Source organism: Temnothorax longispinosus, chromosome 7, assembly GCF_030848805.1.
Source record: "Temnothorax longispinosus isolate EJ_2023e chromosome 7, Tlon_JGU_v1, whole genome shotgun sequence".
In the NCBI taxonomy this organism is placed as follows: Eukaryota; Metazoa; Arthropoda; class Insecta; order Hymenoptera; family Formicidae; genus Temnothorax; species Temnothorax longispinosus.
This window is the reverse complement of record NC_092364.1, coordinates 15,497,863-15,508,779: the sequence shown is the minus strand read 5'-3', so window position 1 is coordinate 15,508,779 and position 10,917 is coordinate 15,497,863. Positions and strand designations below refer to the sequence as shown.

The window sequence follows — 10,917 nt, the reverse complement described above, 5'->3', positions numbered from 1 at the left end:
GCTTTCTCTTTCTATTCCTATATCGCTTTTTCAGCTCGCTCGCGCACTCTATTCTTATATCTCTATGGTCCAAACCGAACGCACCCATTATCTTGAGACGATCTTGAAGACTATTGAATACTGGCCTAAAGTTTCCTCAACCACCAATCGTGATGACTCACCTCGGCTGCTGCGAGGCGAACCGGAAGTTCGTGCGTCTTAGACCTGAGAAAGGACTAAAAGCCCTTAAGGTGAAATTTCATAGGCAGTGAAAAGCAGCAGCAGATCGTACTGATTGGCTATAAAATAGAGAAGTTCTCGAGTTTCTAGAACTTCTCTATTTTGTAGCCAATCAGTACGATCTGCTGCTACTTTTCACTGCCCATGAAATTTCACCTTTATAAACAAATAAATGCAAACCAGCGTTCACGTGGTTTTCCAAACCATACGCTCTGGAAAGCAAACTACAAAATTCATCTCTAAAGAGAGTCCGCCCCTGTTGTCCTGTTCACCACATCCCCGGCCGAAAAGAGGACCTGCTTTAACGAGGTACCTTCTCTTTCATCGTTATTTTCTTCCTGGCATGCACTTGTACGTTTGCTGCGAAATACGTTCGTCCTTCGGACAAAACCGTCGCTGTCGCGGCCAGCGATATCATCACGCGTATTGGGAACGGGCACACGGCCAATATGGCGGCCATGCCATAGGCCGGAACATGGTGGAATTATAAAAGGTGAGACATTGCGCATAATGGCGGCATGTGGGAGGGACCGAAATTTCAACCAATCAGATTTTACCCATTTGGTAACGCGCGTATTTTAAACGTGAATGACTAATCAGAAATAAGAACATAGTATTTATATATAATATATATATATTTGAAGTAAAAATATATGTGTATTTATAAATATTAACATAAACTCATATTGTACACTACTGAAAACTAATAAACAATACAATATTGAAACAATACAACAGAAAATAAACTATAAATAAATGAAAATATAAGAAATATATATATGTAGTGCTATCTAAATAATAATATTGCACATATGCTTCGTTTTTTTTTTTCTATTTTTTTTATATTATTCATTTTTTATTTCATTATTAATTGTTCTTAACCGTGCATATTCTTTCTGAAAGTAATTTTAATAAAAATTACTTTATTGTATTAAGAAATTTAGGTTATGAGCGTTAGGTTATGGCGTTATATAACATAATTTAATAATAATTATACAATTTAATAATAATAATAGCGATATAATAACCTATTTAATTACCATTTTTATCTTTGTATTCCTTATTTTTTTGACAAGCTTCCAACCATTTCGATCGCAAATCCGGATCTTGGGGAAATGTATAAAATACAACTTTTTTATTGAAGACATGAGACGTCCGATTTTTTGCAATTGTTTACAAAACATTTCGGCATGATGTCCGAAATAATAATAAACTATATAACACTATACGTAACGTAACGTACACTATAGATTTTCAGTATTTGCAGTCAATAACGAAACGCAGCCTATATATCGCTGAGCACAGCTGAGCATTAAATACATATATATCAATCATATGATCATGGTGGATTTGCAGAATGGGTAAAATCTGATTGGTTGACTACTCCCCACCACTTTCGGACGACTGCGCATCTTCCGGAATGTCTCACCTTCTATACTTCCACCATGGGCCGGAACACGTGATCATATACACGTGTAATGCTAAGACTCCATAGACGCGGAAACGCCATGCGGCAGAGTGCGTTGACCAATCACAAATTTTGATTTTGCCGCAGGCGACTTGCGGCAGCCTTCTGATTGGTCAACGCACTCTACCGCACGGCGTTTCCGCGTCTATGGAGTCTTAGCATAACACGTGGAACATACATGTGCTCACAAACACACTGTTTCGCGTGTATATGAGCCGGCTTACGGCCGCCATATTGGCCAGTGGGGTCATCGTGCCCGTTCCCAATCCTTTTCGTTTCTGTAGTTTTCGTTATCGTCACGCGTATTTTTCTCATTTCCGTAGTTTGCGATATCGTTGCAGTCGCTGGACATCTGACTAAAGCACGAAGAGCGAAAACCAAGACGGTTCTTAGTGAATTTCGACGTGTCAACAGCAGTCAACAGGTCGACGATGCGTCGACGAAATCTCGCGCTTTGCTATTGCACGCTTCTATTCATCGTTTCCTCCTCCGAGCCGTTAAAACATGAACCCCGTGGAAACCTGATGCAAGACGTGATCGAAGACAGAAGCAACTTAACGTTCGAGCTTCTTGGAAAGTTCTATAAAGATGATAATAAGACCAACGTCGTTCCGTACGAGATGTGCGAGAACAGTACCTGCATTCCGCTCTGCTGCCCCCTCGGCGTTCGCATGATCAAGGATCAATGCGTTGCTGAGAACGTTGGGCGTTATCCCTTTCCGGGTGTGTACAAGCAGGCGACGAACGAGTCGCTTGAGAGAGGACCGATCGGCAAGGTGGACCAAATCTTTCAGCTGACCGTCCACGATCCGTGCCAAAAAGTTGGATACTATTTGCTTAAACCTGACGAGGAACCAGATGACGCGTTTATGTTTCTCCTCAATGGCTCTCTGTATCTACCGCATATCAAAGACTTTGTCGATGCCAATTTATACTGCCTCATCGTCTCGCAACGGGATAAGTACGAGACAGCTGTTTGCATTAATTCCCTAAAATCGGCCCTCCAGGAAATATATAATGTGGGTGAGATAATATCTATGCTGTTTCTACTGGCGACATTCGTGGTGTATTCCACACTACCGGAGCTTCAGAACATGCACGGCTACACTCTGCGTGGATACGTCGGCTCGTTGTTCATCGCGGAAGCGTTCAACACAATACTGACACCAGATACACCAATATGGGAAACCGCCTCCGGCGCCTCTTGCAAAATAATGGGTACAGCATATAATAATACAGTGAACACATATAATATATAATACAGCATATATAATACATGATTTCTCTCTCCCCCCGATAATTTGAATGTAAAAATTTAATAAAACCTTGGGGAAAAAACAATGAAATATAAAGCGGGTAAAATTTAAATTTTGATATGCATTCAACTTGGAACTTTATTTGGATAAGTATCTTTTTCCTTTTCTTCTTGCGGAAGATTTTACGTGATTCTGACACAATATTTAAATCGCAATGTTTAATTCAATGTAGTGTATATTATCGTCAAGATTTACCGTTTTCGACTAAACAAATTCCTGATGCAGAAAGACAGTAAATTTGTTTCTTCACGGGCGAACATAAGCTTTATTATCGGCACCATAATGCGTGATTAATAGTTGTTTATTCTGTTTCAGCATTCTACATCGTTTGGTTCTGGGTTATGGCAAGCTTCTTCTGGTTAAACGTGATGTGCTTTGACATTTGGTGGGCATTCGGGTAAGCTGTCAAAATATTCCATACATTTTATCTGCAATAAAATTACCTTTTAAAGACAATCTTGTGATATTTCTTGTTGTAACAATTAGAAAAAGATAAAAATTAAGTTAAACCGAGATTAAAGTTAATCCGCGTTGGTAGAAATGAACATTGATCTGGATTTTGAAGATATCTTGTAATATTTCTTGAACAAAATGGAGCAAAAGATTTAGACCTGAATCTCGAAGATAATCATTCTTAAAAAAAACCATCCCACTTTTATATATAATTTATATATAAATTACTTTTATTTATATTTATATATAATTACTATTTATATTTTATATATATTTATAATTATGATCGAGCATTATTATTTACGGTTTATCAAAGATGAAACGTTTTTGGATCGAGTTCTTGGTCAAAATGAGTTAATTGATTCGCCAAATATTTTCACAAGCGCCACTTGATCCGGCGTGTGTAGTAAAGAAATTTGATAATTGACAAACAATAGGGGAAGATAGCGACAGGACGCGAATTAATATATCGGTACACGTCTTACATATGTAAGACCGTGATTCGGTACGTGACCGGTGCGCGTATGTGGTGCAAACACAGCCAAGTTAATTTTGATCGCACGCTGCGTGAATACGTCGAACACGCTCATTTATGACTTATTATAACTTATTAAGGCTCCTGCTGGCTCGCGAGCCAACTCCGCGTTGACAGTGGCGACCCTAAAAACTATAAGACGTGAAAAATGACACGTCAAGAAGCAAAATTATCCTTGCGATTTACAGCGTTATTCTTCATTTTAGTGCAGTGTTTTTACATTTAAAATTATTGTGATAGTGTTAAAATATACCGAAGATATCCACTTTATTGTGATTTAATATGTGCAAGCAAATACTTATTATTTCAATTCGGCAGCTGTCAAACGGCTTTTTTCGTTCTTGATTAGGCAACATTCACTTCGACAAATGTGGATTACTCATGTAAAAGGAGAATTTTCGGTGTATTTTACAAATCTATTTTATCGTTTACAGATGGTATTTTATTAAAAAGCATTTTTATTTTAGTGTAAATCGCAAGAATTTCCATGATATATTTTCATGATTTCCTCACTTCTGACGTCATCAATCCAAGATTCGTTTACATTAACGGAGCCGTCTCAACGTATTTTCTAAAATGACATTAAGAAACGATTGCGATACAAGTATATAAATCATCATTCGTGTCGCGATGATCAATTTAACAGTCGTTTAACGTTATCAATATAAATCGTACGTTTTTCTGGTCATGCTTGCGACCTGCGACACGCGATGCGTTTTGTTCTTTTGTTCTTTCTCATTATGCGCGTGTGGAATGCTATAAAGTAATTTATTATCTCTCGCGCGTCAATGAAATTTCATGACGCGATATTGTCGTGTCGCTATATTTACTGTTCCCGCAAAGGAGATGAACTGACCCCGCTGTCGACAAGCCCGTTTCACCCTACTACAAGGGTGTGACGACTGCTGTGTACGCACATCGTCCATCTCTTGTAATCAATTACAAAAGTGTCGAGCGGCTCGGGCCCGATTAATTATAATTATTATATATAAAAATCTTTGAAGAGATTACATTTTCTATTTTTATACAAAATTTGTAGCATTTAAACTTAATTGCGTTACCGAAGAGCTACCCATTTAATTAAGATTGATAGAGTTGAAAAACATTTTTGTAAGTTACAAGAACAATCTAATATTTCACACATGTCAGTCTTTAAACGTTTCTAAATAATTTTCTGTATACGTTTCTTAAATAAATGTAGGAAATTAAATTCGAAATAGTAATAATTTTCAATTATCAATTATTACGTATCACAAATATTACGTATCATAGTCGCACACCGCTTACATAAAACGTATTAAACAAAATTCAACGCATCGGTTATATTTCCGAGAAGCGCGACCAAAAGCGATAATTATTTTGATTTGTATTTGCATGCTGACCTGTTCTACTTGTTGCTGGCAACAATGTGGCATGTAAATCACATTTTGCAGAGAATTCCGTTCGTTACAAGGAAGCGTGAAGCAAGAGATGCGTGAAGCACGAGAGAGAAAAAAATTCGTTATGTATTCGATTTACGCGTGGGGAAGCGCTTCCATTCTCACCGTTATTGGTGTCATCATGGATTTCGTTCCCAAATTGATCCAACCGGAGTTTGGTAAAACGAAGTGTTTTTTCGATCGTAAGTGAACGTTTACTAATAGCTTATGACAGTGACGTTCTATTAAAACCATACATTTTATCAAGACCAGATTTGAGACTTGTGAAAATTAAGCGCTTGCAAAATACGACGTATAAAAATGCCAGAAATTTAATTCTTTGTTTCAGCGAACAAGGCGACGACGGCGACAGTGATATATTTTATCGGACTCATAAGTGTCACCGTTATCTGCAACATTTGCCTGCTTATCTCTACTGCACGAAAAATTAAGGACACAACTGCTTATTTGAGAAGCTCGGTATGCGGATGCCATTATAAGCAATGGTTTGACAATAAGCAATGGTTTGTATACAAGCATCTTTATACTAATACGTTATTGATAATCATATTAATATATGATTATACGCCGATGTATCAGTTTGCCGAACGGCTTTGCATAATGTCGATCAGTCCTCGTTCTCCACGTGATGATTATCTTTAGACGGCAACTTTCCCATACGGGGATTTGCTTTCATAATTACGAAATCTTTTGAAGCAACAAACACATCGTCGCCGTTTGGATTGCGCGCGTACGAGATTCCTCGAGAGCATCTGCGATTCTCGAAAGAATGACAAACGATCGTGCGAATAAAAAGCAAAAAGTGGTTGTTCCCCTATTTCATAAAGACGGACATCACGTTTCTTCAAAATTTTTTTTAGAAAACTTGGACAAATTTCTCCCTGTCTTTTAGCCCGAAACTTGATGATTACGATTTTTCGAAGATATCTATTTTCAGTGAGCATCGGTTGCTTCAAATGCTTTCGTTTATCGCGAAGTTCTTTGTTTTAGTAATTCTAAATTATAGAAGATACAGAAACAAACGCATTCGCACGCAGGTTCAATCTCTGTCGGAAGTTGTTCATCCTGATTGGCATATGGTGCTTCATGGGAATAATATGGCCGGCCTACGCTTGGTATCTGCGCAATCTGACAAACGTCCTGGAAGGTCTCATCATCTTCATTACATTTGTATTGAACGAAAAGGTCAAGCGACTGCTGCTAAAGCGATTCAGTTGCCGAATCTGTTGCTGATTCGGTTGCCAAGATCGTAATCACCAGAAACTCGACGCGCGGCGGCGGTTTCATAAAGCTCAGTTACGCTCTCGCCCATGTTATGATGAGATAATCTCATCCAGAAGGCTAATACTCGAGCGCGTCAGATATTGATAGTGTATATGAGAAGAGTGAATAGAGTGATAGTGTATATTAGAAGAGTGAATTAGGCGATGATGTAACTTAATACTTTACTCGAGAATTAATGTTACATTGCTCGCGTCGATCTCTTTGTTTGGAACGCCAAGATTGGTGGTTTCCATCGTTCTTTATATTCCTTTAAAATGTACTCACAAGATTTTTTTTATTTCTTTTGCACTCTAAAGAGAATTTATAGAAATTAATTGCTCTGCATCTATTATCGTCCTCATTAAAGTAACAAAAACATAGTGTATATCATGTTCATTGACTGCCGTATACCATAATTTTGTATTGTTATTACGTTATTATTACACCATAATGTCTCGGTAAAAAGGGTACAGATAATTTTACTAATTTTAACTTCTATTCTAGTACATTATTGCTCGTGCATGAAAGAGACTATCTTACATTCTCTTTTTCTTCATTTATTTTCATTACATTGACACTCGGCCTACATTTCCATCGCACACATAAGTGTTTAATATTATTAAATAAATCAAGAAAAAAATGTATATATGTATAAAATTGACATATCTAAAACACACATATTTATATGGATACATAATTTTTAAGGTAATATTTTATCGCGCAACAAATGTGCGATGCAAATGCCGACTTATGTCAAATTTTATCATATACACGTGATAGTATTACAATATGTACCTTGAAAATCCTTGAGATAGACTTTAAATCAAGCATCTTCACGTTTAATTTAAGATTTTGTTGATTTGTTATGAAGTTTATTTACCGAGCTTTCTGGGAGCTGCATTTCATTTATTACATATAGAATATAGCTCTTTACTTAGCTTCTATACGGTCACAGAATATTCCTGTACAAGTGCCATCACAAACATTCGTCTAATATTTAAGTCGCATCTGCATTTATACTCGCCTATAAAATCAAAATGTTTAAAATCAAGTGGACAGAATTACAACACAAGGAGAATAAGAGCATGGAGTTCAGAAGTTTATAATTGTTAAGTAATAAAGGCTAATCTATATTCATTACTATTACATGTATGTATTTGTAATCGTCTACGTATACAATAATTAGACTAGAAAATAAAAAATGAAAATCACTATAACACGTACTCTCGCGCGCTACTTGCACACGTCCTGTACTCCTTTTAATCACTCCTTCCACTGTCAGTTGAAATCTTATATAAAAGAGTTTATTTTATGCAAACATATCTTCTCGATCAGCTCCAGCGCCATCGCCGTCTTCCAAGCTTGAGAAGTTGAGGAAATGGGACGGCCTATGCACCTCGTGATAGAATTCCTTTGGGTTCGCCAATTGTAATTCGTACTTCATATTGGGGTCGTGTCTCACGCCCATGAAGTTGTAGTTCCACGAGCCTTGACTGGGTACCATAGAGAAGCCGAGGAAACGATCAGACAGAAGCATTTGCACCTTCTCGTAATGACTAGGCAAATAACCCTTCGGATTGTTGCCCTTGTCGGTGTTCTGCTTGCCCCATTCGACATGTATCGGAAGAGTAAAGTATGATTTGTATGTTATAACATTTAGCTTTCTTAATGACAGGTTTGATGTAATTTATTTTAAAAAAAATTTTTTTTAAAGGAGAGAAAGTATATTTCTGTCTTAATGTTAAACGTTTAACTTTAAGGCTCCTGGGTAGTCACCGCGGCCATATTGGATTCTTACTATCGAGACGAGGAAAACACCTAATTTTAAGTTGCGGTATTTTCCGAAATAAAAAGACATTTCAATGAAAAATCACGACAGATCGTTTCAGCACACTTCAAAAATTGACCGGATACTATCCTTTTCCCTCGACAATAAATAAACAGCCATAAAACAAAGCCTAAACATACGGAAAACAAGCCGTTTGACGACTATCGAAAGGAGTGGTGAATGTTCCTTTCGCATATATATTTCTTGCAAATCTTACCATACGGTCAATTTTACGAGTTTCACGAATACGTTAAACGTTAGAGCACAAGTACAGAGCGAATAATAAAGAAATATACCGCAACTTAAAATAAGGTTGTCAACATGTCACAAGACAGAATTCTCCATTGGAGAGAGTGAGAGGAGAAAGTTCTTATTTCTGCCGCGACGGTACGGCGCTACCGTCAACGCAGAGTTCTCGGCTCAGGGACCAGGAGCCTTAACATATGCAGTATTATCAATCGAATTAGACCCTTTGCACTCGGTATTTGACAGAATTAAAAATCCTTCTCCAGAATTGCAGTACATACATTAATGATTCGGGGAAACTCCGATTTTATATAGAAAACGAGAAAAAATTACGGAAGTACAGATTTCCTTATCCTACTGCTCTTATCCCAATATGGCGTCTCGAGTTGCGGCGAGCTGTCAGCTCGTCACAAGATGTATTTCATATAAGAGATATACCATTGGTACGAACGCGAAAACAAGTTCCCCCGAATTGCACAACAAGAAAAACATCGATAAACCCTCCAAATCAAGATTTGGAAGACCGGAAATAAGTTGGCGCTGCAAATTCATATATTTTAATGAACTATAGCTCAAACGATTGCTCCCTAATTGCTCCCTCAGAATCAACAATTGCTCCCTTTTTAAAATTATTATTTTTTAAGATATTTAATAAAAACGAAAAATTTCTAATTTTTATTGAAAAACACATTTATAATAACTCTATGCAACTAAATTCGGCATAGAACGATTGCTCTTTCATTGCTCCTTATTGCACCATCATAATTTTAATGATTTATTGCATTTTTATTGAAAAATTAACAAATTAATCATTTCACAAGTAACGCCGCCGCCGTCACTATCGGCCGCCTATTGTCACTATGGCTCGGCAGCCATTGGCGGAAATATTCAAACGTATTATAATAGCTCTATTGTTCATAACTATATCTCAAAGAGTTTAGTCAACATTTCCTATTGATTTTCGGTAGAATAACTATTTCTCGCTTCGCTCTATTGGGATTTTCAATCGCTCTATTCGTATAATTAATTTTGTATGATATTTTAGCAAAGAACTGTTTATTTTCTTGGAAAAGTACATTTCTGCAAGTATATCCAACATAAAACGATTGCTCCTTAATTGCCCACCTGTCAGCATTGTGCATGAGCCCTTATTGACGTTAGGCTGAGTTTCCACTGTGCGCGTCACGCGTCGCGTCATCTGTCGTTAAAGCCCCTTGCACAATGCCAGGCAACAGGCAATAGGAACAGGGAATAGAAATCAGAAATCATGTATAAATGCAGAATAAACAGTGATGCTAGGTCTACAATGCGAGCCGCAAAGTCGTGAGTCGCAAGAATTGACCAATCACAATGGAATTTGAGGAGAATAATCGACTGTGATTGGTCAATTCTTGCGACTTACGACTGTGCGACTCGCATTGTAGACCCAGCATGTCACAGGCAATAGACACAGAGTTTCCGTCACGTTGGAAATTTTGTGCCTATTGCCTGTTGCCAATCAATCATAGCATTCAAACTTTTTAGGTTGTAATTAACAATTTTTTGGTTATTTCCTGTTTCTATTGCCTGTTGTCTGGCATTGTGCAAGGGGCTTAACCAATCTAAACATCCCATTACAAATAATGTAATAAAATAAGATGTTTTGATTGGTCGCGACGGATAACGCGATGCGTGACCCGCTCAGTGGAAACTCAGCCTTAGTGCCCATCTACAATAGGTGTTTTAAGCCCTAAGCCTTAAGGGGATGCTGGAGCCGTCTGTTTTGCCGGCTTTTTTTGTCGGCACGTAGCGTCGTATTAATTTGACAGAATTAAAAATCCTTCTCCAGAATTGCAGTACATACATTAATGATTCGGGGAAACTCTGATTTTATATAGAAAACGAGAAAAAATTACGGAAGTACAGATTTCCTTATCCTACTTTTATCCCAATATGGCGTCTCGAGTTGCGGCGAGCTGTCAGCTCGTCACAAGATGTATTTCATATAAGAGATATACCATTGGTACGAACGCGAAAACAAGTTCCCCCGAATTGCACAACAAGAAAAACATCGATAAACCATCCATCAAATCAAGATTTGGAAGCGTAATATAAAAGTATAATGTCGACGTGCATCGTGCGTATGTGTGCGTGCAATGTAGCGTGCTATC

General features: G+C 37.6%; 1 protein-coding gene and 2 long non-coding RNA genes across 3 annotated transcripts; 1 reads left to right on the top strand and 2 right to left on the bottom strand.

Moving 5' to 3' along the window:
* Positions 1 to 1,824: 1,824 nt before the first annotated feature.
* On the top strand, positions 1,825 to 7,912 carry LOC139815902 (G-protein coupled receptor Mth2-like). Its single transcript, XM_071783158.1, has 5 exons — positions 1,825 to 2,905; positions 3,319 to 3,400; positions 5,425 to 5,612; positions 5,759 to 5,933; positions 6,468 to 7,912. The coding sequence occupies exons 1-5, from the start codon at positions 2,119 to 2,121 to the stop codon at positions 6,661 to 6,663; spliced, it is 1,428 nt and encodes a 475-aa protein (XP_071639259.1). The 5' UTR covers positions 1,825 to 2,118; the 3' UTR covers positions 6,664 to 7,912.
* On the bottom strand, positions 3,064 to 4,594 carry LOC139815903 (uncharacterized). Its single transcript, XR_011732859.1, has 2 exons — positions 3,761 to 4,594; positions 3,064 to 3,431 (listed from the first exon to the last, which is right to left on the bottom strand). It is a non-coding gene; the product is annotated as an uncharacterized lncRNA (long non-coding RNA).
* LOC139815904 (uncharacterized) lies at positions 7,301 to 9,569 on the bottom strand. The gene is made up of 2 exons (XR_011732860.1): positions 9,049 to 9,569; positions 7,301 to 8,290 (listed from the first exon to the last, which is right to left on the bottom strand). It is a non-coding gene; the product is annotated as an uncharacterized lncRNA (long non-coding RNA).
* Positions 9,570 to 10,917: the final 1,348 nt, after the last annotated feature.